General features: G+C 44.5%; 1 protein-coding gene across 1 annotated transcript in view; it reads right to left on the bottom strand.

Moving 5' to 3' along the window:
• Alg9 (ALG9 alpha-1,2-mannosyltransferase) overlaps positions 1–16,442 on the bottom strand; it is a 65,773-nt gene that overhangs the window by 16,568 nt on the left and 32,763 nt on the right. The window contains exons 12-13 of the mRNA XM_021206935.2: positions 13,817–13,992; positions 3,385–3,515 (exon numbers count right to left, since the gene is read on the bottom strand). Coding sequence (XP_021062594.1) covers positions 3,385–3,515; positions 13,817–13,992 — 307 coding nt within the window. The remainder of the gene's footprint in view (positions 1–3,384; positions 3,516–13,816; positions 13,993–16,442) is intronic.

Genomic DNA, 16,442 nt, shown 5'->3' with positions numbered 1-16,442 from the left:
GCATGGCTCCCTGTGGCAACCTGGACAAGGGATATCAACACATACCCCTGCTACAGCAGGGCCTCAGATCCAGGTCTCATGGAGCAGCCCAGGCCACCCGCATCAACATGGCTCCCAGCTGCATCCTGGCCCACGGAAACCAAATATTTAAAGGTTTCAAGAAAAGAAAAAAAAAAAGATCTACTTTAAGAAACAGACTGTTCTTAAGGTTTTGCAGAACTCAATGGCTGGAGACCTTAGAGCAATACAGACCTTGTATAAATAGCTACCAACCTTGCCTGCCACAGAATATCCAGATGTTAATTTCTCCTAAAATGAGAATTAATTTTAAATATTGGGAAAGTGATGTTTGGAGTGCTATAACTGCTAATACTGATGCAAGTGTAATACAACTTTTCTTGAAAGCTACTTGGTAACAACAACAACAACAACAAAAACCTTTTAAAAATCAGTCTATTTTCTAGTAAATTGAACTGGTGTGTGTATTTCTTTCTCTCATAGCCATCAAATAAAGCAAATCATGGCAGATTGATAGCTGGGTGTGATGGCTAAATCGACTATTTCTAGAATCAATAACCCCCCCCCCCAGTAGCTTAATAAATAAATAAATAGGAAAAAAAAAAAACCCAAGTCAAATGTGCTGGAAAGATGGCCACTGGCAGAGCACTTCCCTAGCAACCATAAGGCCCTAGGTTCAAGCCCCAGAATTGGAAAAAAGGAAAGAGGAGGAAGAGAAGAAGAAAGAGAGAGAGGGGCCCCGAGGTTTTAAATACACCTATAACATCTGTAAGTCCAGACAGACTCATAGATGGCAAACAGGCAAATAACGAAATGTCCCTCCTATTTATCACTAGAGAAAAGGAAACAAAAAGACAGCCCTCCTCTGGCCTGTGGGAGTGTAGAAAGGCAGCTTCCCGCACAGCGAAGCAAGCTCACACCACACAGCTCAGCCATCACACTGTTTGGTACTGGGCCAGAGAAGATGGAAATTCACCTGCTCAAACTGTGCACACAGCTATTTTTGCAAACTGAGTGCCCTAATCTGACCACTGCAAGTCCTGAACAATCTAAAGCGTAAAGCGTTCTCAATGCTACACCATTGCAACTTGTTTCTTGCACAAAATCTTTACATAAAATTACCACAGGAGCTAGAGAGATGGCTTAGCAGTTAAGAACAACATTGCTCTTCCAGAAAACCCAGGTTGGATTCCCAGCACCTACATCAGGTGGTTCACAGCTGTCTGTAACTTCAGGTCCAGAGGACCCAATGTCTCCAGTCTGGAGGGGCACCCACTCACATGTGGCACACACACATATACATACACATACACACACACACACACACACACACACACACACACACACACACACACACACCTGACTGAAAATAAAACATCTTTTTAAAAAATTACCAACAAGGTGTACATACATATAAAGTATAAACTAAACATAAAACAAATTTTGTGCATAGACCTGGGTTCTGTCCTTAGCTAAGATATCTTAATATGTATATGCACACATTCCAAAATATGACATCTGAAACACTTCTGGCCCCAGTATTTCAAGTAAGAGACAGTCAATCTGTAAGAGCTTCACTCACACTGCTATTACAGACTACATGTGTGCATCCCTCAATTCACGTTAAAACAGAGGTGGTGACTCACATCTATAATCCCTGCAGTTGGGAAAAGGAGGCAGGAAAATTGCGAGTCTGAGGCCAGCCAAGGCTACATAATAAAACTCATCTCAAAATGTGTTTCCTGTGCTCTCATTTGATCCCTGGTTCGATGGTGTGCGGGGAAGGCTCTGAGAGGTCACTCAGCCACATGTGTTGGATGGGGTTAGTTCCCTGAAGAGAGCAGAGAACAGGCTTACCCTCTGTCCCATGTTAGATAAGACATGTCATCGCTATCTGAAACCTACAGGAGACCCACACCAGAATGTGACTGCAAGCACACTGGCCTTAAACTTCCAGCCTCCAAGACCATGAGGAGTAAGTGTCTGCAGGCACAGCCCCTCAGTCTAGGGTAACTTCTTACAGTAGCAAGAACCGAAACAATATCAAAAACCTGGAGGCTCCTAAGTCCTTTGATGGGGGATAGACAAGACCTACTTTGACTGCCTATAACTCTTGGCTCTAGTCAGGGCCTGCTCTGTAACATTCCCTCAGCATTTACTGTCTTCTAATGGACTACATGCAATGACTAATCCTGACTGTCAACTTGACTGGGCCGAGAACCACCTAGATTAGTAATACACAGTCTGTTGGGTATTTCCAGAGAAGTTTGACATTAAAAAAAGAAAAAAGAAAAAAGAATCGATGGGGTGAGGGGTGCTCTGAATATGAGCATCATCATTCAATAGGCTGCAGGCCTGCACAGGACCAAGTTGGGAGAATCAGGAAACCAGCTGGTACTGCCACACCTGCAGACATCAGACCCCAGCAGCTTCAGGCTTTCAATGAAGAGTCACACCGGCAACTCTCTAGGGGACTTCTAGTTGTTCAGCCTGGGACCAGGGTTATGTTATTGGTCTCATATATGTTCTGAGCTTCTCTCTTCTTGGCTGACCAGCTGTTAAGTCCTCTGTCTATCAAGTGTGCTCTCAACAACCCCCCTTCATAATTACATATGCATTCAGTTGGATCTCTCCCTCTACAGAACCTTACTATACCATACGATCCACTTCCTCCTTTATGTTTACTGGCTGTGTCCCCTCGTCACCTTCAGACAGTATGCTTACAAACATCCCCGCACCTCCAATTCACACATCCAAACACCCTCACACCGCCAATTTGCACTTCCCATCATTTTTCTTACCACTAATTCTGAGGCCCTTCTGAAGAGCCAGCCATGTCCTGGCTCTTTACTTTAAAACCTTCACTAGATCTGCCAGGCATGACACAGCAGCACACTTGCAGTCTAGCATTTGGGAAGCTGAGGCAAGAGACCAGCCACAAGTTCAAGACTAGCCTGGTCTTCCAATTGAATTCCAGGCCAGCGCTGAGCTACAAAGTGAGACCCTGTTTCAAACAACCAAAGTACAATCAAACGAGTCCTCGCCAGCACCCACTGAGCTGAGTCTGAAAGTGATGACCATCGAGCTCCTCAGGGTACACGGTTAACCTTGTCAGCAATGTCAGAATGCTCCGTTAAGACAGTTAAAATCAGTTACCAAAACTAATCAAAACCTTATTTGGGTTTCCACAGTAGCCCTACTCAGCGCCTTTCATTATGACAATAAAAGAATGAAGTCTGCATTCCGAGGCCTCGGGAAGAACACTCTCAGTACACACGGACTAAACTGTAAGATGCCTTGGGACAGAGTCAAAAGGAAGTAAGAGTTACCACTGATTATGACCTTTCTCACCACTGAGGCACATACCTAGACGCATCCAGGAATGGTCTATGGGCCAGGCTGACCCACTCTTCTCTGTGGGATGGGTAGTTTGGCTCCCGAGGTGTTTCTCTCATGGTATCCAAATCCACTAAGTAATGGCATTTGCTGATGTCAATCTGAAACGGAAAGGGTCAGCTCTCCATCAGTCACTGTGAAGATTTCTGCAGACTGGGGACCCAACTACAACCCTAAGAATTCCCCCAAGGTGGTAATGGGACAATCACCCAAGCCACTTGTGCTTCTTCTGCTCTGCAAACACACGTGCTACTCCTGAGGCTCCTGGGGACAGCATATACTTGCTCAGAATGGCACACGGGTAGTTGTGGGCGGTCTGCAGTTATGTTTTTAGGTCCCTCTAGCCCACAGACACTTACAACGCCATTTCAAGTGTACAGCCTATCTCTAGCTCACCCCTGTGCTGCCTTCCCTATCCATCTTCTCCTAGACATCTAAAGGACATGAGTAACAGCGGTACCAGTCTGTGAGGAGGGAGGCTAGGGCTGCACTGCACCTTACAACAATACAGCTTCTCCGCAGGAAGTCAGCAGAATGGACAGAGCCCGGAAGAACCAAGTGGCTCTGAGGGGAGAAGCTATCCCAATGGAGGAGCATCCTGAGACAGGGGAGCCCAGGAACCACACAGCTCTGAGGAAGCCGCCTCAGCTCCCAAGGAAGGATATCCCCAGCTAAGCTCAGGAGCCTCAGCCCCACTCCTCCTTCTTTCATTCTTCCCTTCACTGTTTCTTGGCTTCTTCTGATGAGAGTCACACCAGGAAGCAAAACTCATAAAAGAGATTTGTCTAAGAGATAAATCCAGGAGTGGCTGCCTCTGCTTCCGGGATTGGACAGTAGGGAATTAAACAAAGAGCAGGGCTTATAGAAGATTTCTTAGCCAACCAGTGGTGGCGCACACCTTTAATCCCAGCACTTGGGAGGCAGAGGCAGGCAGATTTCTGAGTTCAAGGCCAGCCTGATCTACAGAGTGAGTTCCAGGACAACCAGGGCTACACAGAGAAACCCTGTCTTGAAAAAAAAAACAAAAAAAAAAAAAACAAAGAAACAAAAAATTCTTAGGGGGAGGAGCTTTTTTCACTTTTCCAAAGTGAGGATTGGTGGAATTTCAAATCCTAAGCATTTTCCTGTTAAAGGATTGGAGGGTTTTCCACACTCAGGGATTGGTGGGGTTTTGTGGGAAGTTCAAGGACTAGTCAGTGGCTTTTTCCACCTTCTTTTCTCTGCATTGGGCCCATGGGTTGGGATGGGAAGAACTTGCTGGCTGCAGGCAGCTTTGGTGAAGCACCATCAGTGCTGAGCTGCTTGGGGGGGCTGGAAAGGTGGTGAGGCTGCCAGAGACAGCGGCAGGATGAGGTGGGAAATGCCTGTTTTGACAAGCTCCACCATTTTGACAGTTCCTGAGGCTTCTCTCAGGGACTACTCCCTGGGCTTAGCGTGAAATTCCACCAATTCCCCACCCTGAAAAGTTCTACACTGGAAAACTGGTTTGCCCAAGAAACCCAATATAAGCCTGTCTCTTGTTTAGCTCCCTGCTGTTTCTCACCAGAGCAGGGGCAGCCGCCCTCTTGGGTCTCTCCTGTGTGAGGTTTGCTGAGTAGTGTGACTTTCTGGTATTCCTTGGCTTCCAACTGCCAAGACACCTTTCCTGGCAGCCCTACTTTGAACCTTCTCTTCCGAAGGACACAGGCATTGCCCTCAGAGCTGCAACACCTCTACTAAGGAAGAAAGCCTTTCCCCTCAGAGCTGTAACTCTTGGCACATTAATAGGCATTTCAAAAATCTCTCAATGAACAAATGAAAAAGTGCTCAATTTCACTAGTAAGCAGAAAATATAAAGTTAAATCACAATTTAAAAAATCACAATAGAAAACGTCGGCCGGGCTGGTAAGATGGCTCAGTGGGTAAGAGCACCTGACTGCTCTTTCGAAGGTCCGGAGTTCAAATCCCAGCAACCACATGGTGGCTCACAACCATCCGTAACAAGATCTGACTCCCTCTTCTGGAGTGTCTGAAGACTGCTACAGTGTACTTGCATATAATAAATAAATAAATCTTAAAAAAAAAAAGAAAAGAAAGAAAGAAAATGTCGGCCATCATATAAAGCAACAATTATACATGAAGCTACTACAAAATTTTTAGACAGTTATTTGGTAGGTCTACCAAAACTGAACATCTGTATTTCTTATCACCCAACCATTCTGTATGGTTTCCAAAGAAATCATAATTTTATATAATTCAACCTAAAATATATCTAACAGAAATACCTATATCCTTAGGATAACTCAAAAAGGTTCAAAACAGAGCTGGCAAGAGGATTCAGTGTGTGAGGGAGCTTACAACCAAGCCTGCGGACTTACGAACAGTCCCCAGGAGCCAACGGGAGAAGCGGAGAACTGACTCACTTAAGTTGTCCTCTGATCTCCACATGTAATGCAGGGCACAAGTGCACAAGCAACATATATGTGCATACTTATAATAAATACATGGGAAAAATTAAAGACAAAAGCAAGAAAAGTCTTACTATAAAAGTCAGCAGGCTGCCTCATCAATGATGTAGAGACAGTCAGAGCAATCACTGGGGAAACCCTGGGTCTGGGGCATTCTAGCCCCTATTTTAGGAAATGGATTCACAGGTATGTCCTCTTACAACAATTAACTGTATATTAACACGTTGTACATTTAGGAGACAGGTTATACGTGAGGAAAGACTTGTTCACGTGCACATAGAGCAACCTGGTTTTTGCTGGCTTGCAGCAGGCTGTTCTTTTCCAACTTCTACCTCGGAGCAATGTGCTTATTCTCTCCCAGGATTATTTATATGTAAAAAAGACTTTCGTCTTACATCTTTCTCTACATATGAGCTATTCCTCCAGGGGAGAGAAAGCACACTGAGAATTGACGTCAGACCCAATTCCATTCCACATAACTCTCTAAAAATGGTCCTCTGCATAAACATTGCAGGAAGTAGCCTTTTTTTTTTTTTTTTTTTTTTGTCTGAACACCCACTCTGTAGCTCTCAGGATTGTAAGAACACTAGCAATTGTTCTGAAGGGTTTTCAATATCATACCTCTATTAAGGAGAAGCAGCACGGGGTAGAGGGTCTGATGGCCTCCAGCTCAGACTCCTTCCCTCAGGGAGTCCAGGCTCCAGTCTGTAACCTTTAGCCTGGCCTTTCCCTACCAGGCACACCACAGGTCTAATCATGAGGTTGGCTGGTACAGTCTACTGTGGCTGGAGATGGTAACTAACATCATCCTTTCAGCTGTCAGCCTGGACTCTACTTCTCATCACATCATCCCTAAGGGAATCCTAAGGAAATTAAAATCTAAGTAAAGGTCTTAGAAAGATATCAAGGCAAAGCCATATCAAGATAACAATGCATTTTAAAAACTTTATTCTCTGTCTTATCCCTTGAGAAATAGTTGCTGAAAACTAAAAGCCAGGTCAAAGGCCTCCAGAAGCAGGGTTTAAGTACCCTGCTTCTGGTACTTAAGGTTCTTCATTCGAGGGAGGATAAAGTTATTAGAAAAGAAACTTGAAGCCCAGTGGTGGTGGCGCACACCTTTGATCCCAGCACAGGGAAGGTAGAGGCAGGAATAAATCTGTGAATTTGAGGCCAGGCTGGTCTGCAGAGCAAGTTCTAGGACAACCAGGAATATACAGAAAAACCATGTCAGGGGGTGGGGGTAGGGAGGGGAGAAAGGAAAAAAGGAAAAGGAAAAGGAAAAGGAAAAGGAAAAGGAAAAGGGAAAGGGAAAGGGAAAGGGAAAGGGAAAGGGAAAGGGAAAGGGAAGGGAAAAGGGAAGGGAAAGGAATAGATACCCATTTCTGGTGAGGGAGGATCAGAAAGCATCTCCACACATATCACAGATCTTATTTCTCTAATGTCACTCAGAATATCTAATAAACAATTGCAGAAAAAGTCTATATAAGTGTAAGAGAATGTGACAATAGAAATCCAGTGTCCTACAATATCCAAGACAAGGATTAAAGCTGAAAAGAACTAGACTTTTCCCCACAGCTACAATGCAGGTGATGCCAAATTACCAAGAGACCAAGCAATCAGAGTTAACTGTCGAGGCCAATTTGCTTCTTATCAATTTCTGCCATTATTATCCTTACAAATTAGCTTATTACTGCCTTGAGGTTGGGACACTGTCAAGCAATGTATGGTCCCACACTACTCAGCCTGTTAACTAAGGTGCTGATGAAATACCTGGCTTGTGCAGAGAAGCTGCAACACTTTGGAGATCTTTGGGCTTGCACCACCACTGTTGATATGATAGACTGATAAACGATAGACTCACTGGTAGATGACAGATTGACAGATGACAGGCTCGTAGGTAGATGTTAAATAGATAATGATAGATGTTAGATGACAGACAGACAACCACGGTAGCAGACTTTGCTGACAAATGACAATTGGGTTCTGCAGGTCAGAAAGGTCGCCAGCTTTTCTTGTCCTTTGAGTGTCAATCCTGTACATTCCCCATGACAGTGCTCAGTCAGCTCTTCCATGGGTGAACTTCCTCTTCACAGCGTCTCTCACAGGCACTTCTCTGTTCTTTACCTTGGACTCTGAAATTCCTTCTCCCATCTTCAGCGCCTCTGACACAGCAGAGCTTCCCTTCTCTGGGCTTGTTCTTCCTGCCCTACATCTGCGTCCTCCCCACTCACTGCATTTCTCCTAACTTTATCTCACATAGGCTGCACTTTCCTATTTTGCTGCTTCTCCCTCCCTTTTCTATTGTTATTAATACTTACCTTGAAGCCTCTCCAACAACTTCCTACTTTACACCCTTCATGGCCTCGGCTCTTCTCTCTACAGTCCTCACTGGGGCATAGTTGTCATTTCCAGCTGTTTCTATTATATAAAGTATCTCATTTGTTTTCATTTAGAGGCTTGCATTGCTACTGCAGTCTGCTTATTCTTCCCAAGACAGAAGTGGGGATTGATCACAGCAAGAATATTCACAAAGGCAGGATGAGTATCCACCCCAATGAACAAACCATAACACAAAATAAGGGAACACAGGCAACATGACTCCTCCAAAAGTTCCTATCTCTCCAAGAACCAAATCCACGGAGATCATAATGGTTGAAATATTAGCCAAAGAATTAAAAAGTATATTTTTTAAAGTAACCAATTACTTCAAAGAAGACATGAATAAACACATTAATAAATTCAAGAACTAGATGAGAAAGTCAGCAGAGAAACAGAGAGGAGAGGAACTGCAATACATAAAAGGGAAAAATCCAAAGGAAAGCACCTCTGTGGACTGAGTTTGAGGCCTGTAGTGAGAATTTTGGTTCCTTCAAAAACCCAGTTACGTTACTCGAGTATGTTTTTGTTTTAAACCCAGGTATGGGGTGTGAGGCTGCTTCAGGGTGTCCACAGCAGCTGACTATGATTTGTCTCGTGCTCTAGGAGGGGCATGATTTTTGCCAGCTGCAGATAGCTTATGTTTGGAATTCTGGGGACTCCTGGGAGGGTATAAATGCGAGAGCCGGGAGAGGGTCTTGCAGAGGCTGCTGGTCCCTGCTGCTGCTGCTGCTGCTGGTCCCTGCTGTTGTGGTTTCTGCTTTTGCTATTGCTGGTTTGCTGGATCGCTAGATGTATCTCCTGATGATGAAGACTGGACTTGCCCCTAGTAACTTGACACCTCTAATCAGCAGGAAGTAGTCTAATGAGATCTATGTTACCTTCCCCTCTAACATTCTTTTTCTCACTTACCTAATGTTGGGGGGTTGGAAGGATCTGGGGTGGAAACAGTAATAGATATAAGAACCCAACAAAGTATTCTGAAAAGTCCAGTTACAGAGACCAGCCTGAGTTCCAGGACATCTACTGCTGAAAGAAAACAACAACAACAACAACAACAACAAAACCTCCAATAAAGGGTGAGAGGTGCACTATCTGGGTATAGGGTGTAAGCCATTAGAGTCAGTTTAACACTATGCTCACACAGACAATAATACCAGTAGGTCTCCCCTAGGTCCCATGACCAGCCCCAGGCATAAGCTCTGTCTGGTGAAATGAGCCGTGAATCAAATAGAAAGTGGTTGGTTACCACTATAATAACATCTATCCCATATTGGGCCCCTGGGCCTATCTTACCAGGCCACTCACTACAGAGACCTCAGCCTTCACATCTGGATAAGATTACCCACTGTTCCACCAGCAGCATGCACAGCACCGCTGGAAGGGAATGTTTAAATTCCTAAAATCAAATTGAAACAAAAGCAACTCTTACCAGCCAGAAAGTAATAGGCCAAATCCAAAATCAGTACACAGAGAATATCAGATCTAAAATTAATTTAAAAAGGAAACCAACAGAAAGGACCAACAAAACCAATCAAAAGGAAGAAAGAATATTCAAACTAATAAAACTGGACTAAAAATGAACAGCTGGGTCTGAAGAGTCAGCTCAGGGAGAGAAATGTCTTCTGTGACTCCCTTTTGTTTCAGGTATGGGGGTTGGGGGTGGGGGATGCTGGGGCTGTGCCAGGTCGTTCCCACTGCTGCTCAAGCCCTCACTTGTTCATCTAGCCAGCTCCAGCCAGCTCCATCCAACTTTAAAGCCAGGCACAGGCTGGCTACAGATTTTCTGTCCCACATGCAGCCTTGTTTAGTATTCATTTGCCTTGCTAACTACAGATTTGCTTACCAATTTTTTTAAATCCTCGAGCAAAAATTTACCACACTGTAAAAAATATAAACTCACAGGTAAAAATTCACCCAATCATTACAAATGATAAAAACATCAATTTTTTTAAGATGACAATACCACAGATAGTAGGGAAATAATTCTGGAGTATTTTGAATGCTGTCCAATTAGGTTTTTAGTACCTTCCAATCTCATACAGCAGTTTGAGTCCAACTACGGTGATGACCAAGAATGGTAACAACAGCCAGAAAACCAACAGGGTAATTCATTTTCTCCTCAACTAAGGATCCAGGAAGATCAGCAGAAATGCTGAGAGAAAGAAGGAAGAAGGATCCTGGTTATTTCTGTTTATTGATAAATATAGTTTCAGTTATGAGTCTCTGGCATAAGGGAAAAAGAGCTGAAGCCCCAGAACCAGGGAAAGGAAAAGAGAATCAACTGCACAGTCCTCTGACCTCCACATACTCCACAGTGTGCAGTAAATAAAAGATAAAAGCTTTGCAGAGTAAAAGAAAACAAACCTCTAAACAGTAACAGTGGTGGTATCTGGGCAACAAAATGACTTTTTTCTTGGCCGTAGCTGTTATTATTTTACACAATGAATATGTGTTGTTTTTTATTGTCAGTAAAACAAATCTCTCTCTAAGTAGACAGCTCCGAGAGATGAATCTCTAGGCCTACTCATATGGAATCAACAATAAGCCATCAAAGGTTCCTACAAATTTCCAAAAAAGCACTGACTGGCTGCAGAAGGTGCTTTCCCAAGCACACATGAAACGGACTGAGGCTACAGCACAAAGGTTCATGGGAAACTCTCAACTGTAGGACATGGATAAGCACAGGATAAGCTGAAACCTAGCACCCAGCAGATACATGGGCTTGCCTGTCCTTGCCTTAGATAGCCAGTATTTTGGTGACTCCCATCGGCACTATGAAAACCTCCCCTCTAGGGTAATGCTAGTGTAGAGTCACATGTAGCAATGCCTGATAGCAGAAAATATGAAAACAAGATCTAACCAGAATCAACTACTATAAATATTATATCCAGCTTTCTCTCACCATTATTATCCCAAGGATGAAAAGGTTCACTACCTAGGTTCCTAACCCATTCTCCTCCTCATCTAAAGTCTCATTTTCATGGTTTCAATAACCTTCATTAACAGAATATTGCAGAAATAAACAATTCATAAAGTATTCAGTTGTACACAGTATCATGATGAAGTCTGTTGTGGCAGTCTGAATAAAAAATGACTCCCATAAGCCCATAGAAAGTGACACTATTAGGAGGTGTGGTCTTGTTGGAGGAAGTGTGTCTCAGTTATCTTTCTGCTGCCTGCCAGCCAGTCCAGATATAGAGCTCTCAGCTCCTTCTCCACTACAGTCTGTCTGCACGCTGCCATCATGTCCAGCCATGATAATACACTAAACCTCTGAAACTGTTAAGCAGCCCCAACTAAATGTCTTCCTTTGTAAGAGCAGCCATGGGCCGGACATGGTGGCGCACGCCTTTAATCCCAGCACTTGAAAGGCAGAGACAGGCGGATTTCTGAGTTTGAGGTCAGCCTGGTCTACAAAGTGAGTTCCAGGACAGCCAGGGCTACACAGAGAAACCCTGTCTCGAAAAAACAAAAAGAAAAAAAGAGCAGCCATGGCCATGGTGTCTCTCTTCACAGCAGTAAAACTCAAGCTAAGCCTTCTATCTGGTGAGGTCTCACAGGCCCACTGAGCACCTGAGTCACCTTTGTGTCCGGTATCTCCAACCGTACATACCACCTGCCCATTAACCTCACAGCAGCAGCTTGGTTACCAGATCCAATAGCACAGTGCATCCGTGCTCAAACTCCAGCAACTCAAATTTTATTCAGCAATGGTTCCAAAGCACAAAGCAAACAATGATGATAATTTGAATATGGCAAAGAAGCCACATAATATTTCCTTTAAGTAAAAAAGGAAATTTCTCAACTTACTGAAGAGAGAAAAAGCTTCTATTCTGAGGTTATTAAAATTTATAGTACAGTAAAATATTTTGAGAAAATATACTCACATTTTTATTACAGTATACTATTATAATTTTTCTACTTTAGGAAGGATGGTTTTTATAGTACAGTAAAATATGACATAATATGACATAATAGAGAAACCTGCCTCAAAAATCAGAGAGAAAGAAAAACAGACAGAGAGTCAGAAACAGAGACAGACGGGCAGAGTGAAACTAATTATAATCCTAATAACACCATTAGGCTAGCCACTAGGTTTACAACCCTATCTATGTACTGTGATGAACACAAAAGGGACGAGGGACAGTCACCCACCTCACAGCACTCAGGCACCTCAGGAGGAAAAAATGTAACAAACAAACCAGAAATGTGCAGATAAAAGAAAGGCTAGTAACTGGCTGTGCAGACAAATATCTCATGCTCTTAACAGAAAGCCTGCTAAACACGGATGTACGTGTTCACTCCATATTTGAAGAGAATTCTGATAGCATGAGGTGGGAGACTGGTACCTCAGGCATGGTCACCAACACAGGCAAAGACACTGGTAAGGAAAAGACAATGAACACCGGCATGCTGAAACCAAGAACTGGGGAAGGGAATGCTAACGGTAAGCAAGGAGACCCTTTCTGTACGGGAACCTTAGTCAGATGAAGAGCATTTGTGAGAAAAGCCTAAATACCAGACACTATGCTAAATAAGAGTTCTGCAGACGGAGCTCAGCTGGCAGAGCCCAGGCCCAGCCTGTGCAGAGCCTTGGATTCGATTCCCAGCACTGCATATACCAGGATGCTCACACAAGAGAAATCCTAACCACCCTGAACTGGGTGACACACGGCCTGATGTGACACAGTCTGCTTCCAAAGTCAAGGACAGGTCTCATTATGTGTTATCTTGAGTACATGACACAAGAGAACCTAAATTAAATACACAGACATCTAAGCTACTACCTATTTAATAATAGGTTGCCCAAAAACAGTGCTCTCCAGCTGATCTGCCAAGCAATCTTTTATTGTCTACTAAGGAGGAAGCAAGTGTTCTTCATCACCCTCATCGTAAAGCTTATTCACTTAATTACGTGCACTTCAAGGGGGTGTGCACACTCACATGGCACCACAGAGGACAACACTCGCCTTCCCCTGAGTCACCTCACAGGCGCAGGTCAGAGACCCTACCAGCATCAAATGTCGAAAGTACTGCCTTTCAAAAGAGCCAGATAAAATTCATAGGACTCTGGAGTGTGTGAAAGCAAGTAGGCAGAAGGTCGTGGCACTGAGAGAGACTGCTCCATGGGCCTCACTAGGAGAACAGCCTTTTTGGGTGTTCCTGTGCTAAAAACACAACAAAAGGGAGCAGAAGGGAGGTCCAAGGTAACCTGGTCACTTAGAACTTTACCACCAAGTATTTCAACAGAACAAGTAACGTTGTGAGTTTCAATGTACTCAGAAAGATCGCTCAAGACTCTCTCATGAGGAAACCCCAGCCCCTCCCAACCTTCTCAGTTAATTGAATTGCATGCTTTCCACAGACATTTAAGAGAGTAAACTGGAAAGAGAAGATGCTGCCACTCCCTCAACGCATGCATCATAGTCAGTCTCTCTGTCTCTGTCTCTCTCTCTCTCTCTTTCAGAGAGAAATCGCTTTCAGAGACGCTCGTTTGGTCAATGCTCCAAGGGAACAATGCTATCTGGGGTGACTGTCTCTCTAGGCAGTGGCAAGAGAAGATTGGCAGCCCTTACGTATCTGGAAGGCTCCTCTCGGTTCTGGTCATTCATGTGAGTGGGAACAGTTCTGGTGGCCAGTGGTCCCTCTGCGAAAGGCTTTGGTAGCTGACCTCTGAACTCTGACGGAATGAACTGAAGCTGCCAACTGTCAGAGACACAAGCAAGAAGAATGAAAAGAACACATGGTGGACCTGTTGCTTAACAGACAACCCTTCACCCCGGATCACCAGGAAAACATTACACTTGAAGAAAACATGATTTCTGCTAGAACTTTAGTCGGGGGCAGGAGCAGAGGTCACAAGTCAGTCTGAGCCACCAAGAAATTTACAACTAAAGGTCTCTCAATCCCTTACTCAAGTCTCAGCTTGGAAGCTTGCAAGCAGAGGGCCTGAACAAGGAGGGTCAGGATGCCACTAACTCCCAGCCCAGGTGCACAGAAGACAGTAACAGGACATCCATCAGAAAAACACTAGGAGACTGTTTCCTCTGGATAATCCTCAAAAGGCCTTCAGCTATGACAGGCAAAGGCAAGGTCAATATTTAATAGACAAGTTTCACCTTAATCCTTAACGACATACAAAAAAATCTTTATGTTAAAAAAAAACAAAAGGCCTATCTTCGCAGGTGAGGACCGCGCACTCAGCAACATCACTCCTCTTACCCTGATTTCTTCTTCCCCTAAAACGAGCCAAACAGGAAAGCACAGAAGCCCAGGGTTGTATATAGCCACATCTAACCCAGGACGCTGGAACATCTTAATCACAGCTCTCCCTATTGCCTATATAAATCAGTGGAAATTTACTGTTGAGTGGGAAATAATCTTTTCTAGGTCCTCTGTTCCTGCCTGGGTCTCTATGCCACACTGTTAGAAGTGGCTCGATATCAACGGTAAAATGATAAACATGTGACCTCAAGAAGACAGGTTTGGATAAAGTGCTCGCTATGCAAACATGAGGACCTAAGACTGGATCTCCAACACCCAAATAAAAGCTGGGCATGGCACCACTAACCCCAGCATAGCAGAGAAGATGCACAGAAAGATTCAGGGGCAGCGAAGAGGCTTGCTAGTTAAATCCCTGAGCTCCGGATACATCAAGAAGAAAGACCTTAATAACAAGGAGTTGAGCATGGTGGTGCATAGCTTTAATCCCAGGATTTGGAGGCAGAGGCAAGTGGATCTCTGTAAATTAAAGAATAGCCTGATCTATGTAGCAAGTTCCAGGCCAGCCAGCCAGGCCTACACAGTGAGACCTTGTCTCAAAAACAAAAACAAATAAAAGCAGCTAAGAGCAATAGAAGACGATGCTACGTACAGACACACACACACACACACACACACACACACACACGCACACACATGCACACACACACGCGTACATACACACACACACGCACATTTCACAAGTCCTTAGATGCTTATGACTGGAAGTGTAAACCACAAACCTAAACAGCTAGCCTACCCTAATTGGGACGTTCTGGGTGATGAGAGACCTTATCTCAAATATCAGGGTAGACATGCTGAGGAACAACATCCAAAGCTTCCTACCCTACGGCCCACACACACTTGCACATGGGCATATGTGCTCCCTCTACACACACCACATATATACCTACAAATAAAAAAAAAAATTAAATCCTCCAAAACAAATAAACTCTAACAGTCTTGCCATAGAATTGCTACTTCTTGATGTCAATTGTTGGGAAAGATGGCTCAGAAGTTAAGAGTCCTTTGTTATTCCTGCAGAGAACCTGACCAGTTCTCAGCACAGCACGCACTCTAACGACCATTTTTAACTCCAGTCTCAAAGGATCTGATGCTCTGTTCTGGCCTCCTTGGGCACCAGGCATGCTCTCGTATACACTCATGCATGCACAAACTAAGAATATCTTTAGATCTAACTAAGTAGGATGCTGAGACTTAGAGACTGGAGAGGCGGCTGGGAGGTGAGAGTGCTAGCTGAGCAAGCTCCGGGGCCTGAGCCGATGCCAGCACCCACGCTAACACACCAGGCATCCCATGCCAGCACCCACGCTAACACACCAGACATCCCATGCCAGCACTCACGCTAACACACCATGCATCCCATGCCAACACCCACGCTAACGCACCAGGCATCCCATGCCAGCATCCACACTAATGCACCATGCATCCCATGCCAACACCCACACTAACGCACCAGGCATCCCATGCCAGCACCCACGCTAACGCACCGGCATCCCATGCCAGCACCCACGCTAACGCACCAGGCATCCCATGCCAGCATCCACACTAATGCACCAGGCATCCCATGCCAGCACCCACACTAACGCACCAGGCATCCCATGCCAGCACCCACGCTAACGCACCGGCATCCCATGCAGCACTCACGCTAACATACTAGGCATCCCATGCACGCTGTACCCAGCACTGAGACAGGCACATCAGGACAGTCTCTCCCCCTACTTGTTGACTTAAGGCCTAGCTGGAAAAATAAAACAAACAAAACAAAAATAAAAACAAAAAAACAAGGAGGCAGCAGTAAGCTACAGAGCTCCAGGGTCACTCAGGAGCGACTGCCTCAAACAGGCAGAAAATGAGAGAGGAGAGATGGCCATCTCCTTTTTATGCACACACATACATACACACACACACACACACACA

This window comes from Mus pahari, chromosome 10 (genome assembly GCF_900095145.1).
Source record: "Mus pahari chromosome 10, PAHARI_EIJ_v1.1, whole genome shotgun sequence".
In the NCBI taxonomy this organism is placed as follows: domain Eukaryota; kingdom Metazoa; phylum Chordata; class Mammalia; order Rodentia; family Muridae; genus Mus; species Mus pahari.
The sequence above is the reverse complement of the archived record's forward strand: the minus strand, read 5'-3'. Positions and strand labels throughout refer to the sequence as shown.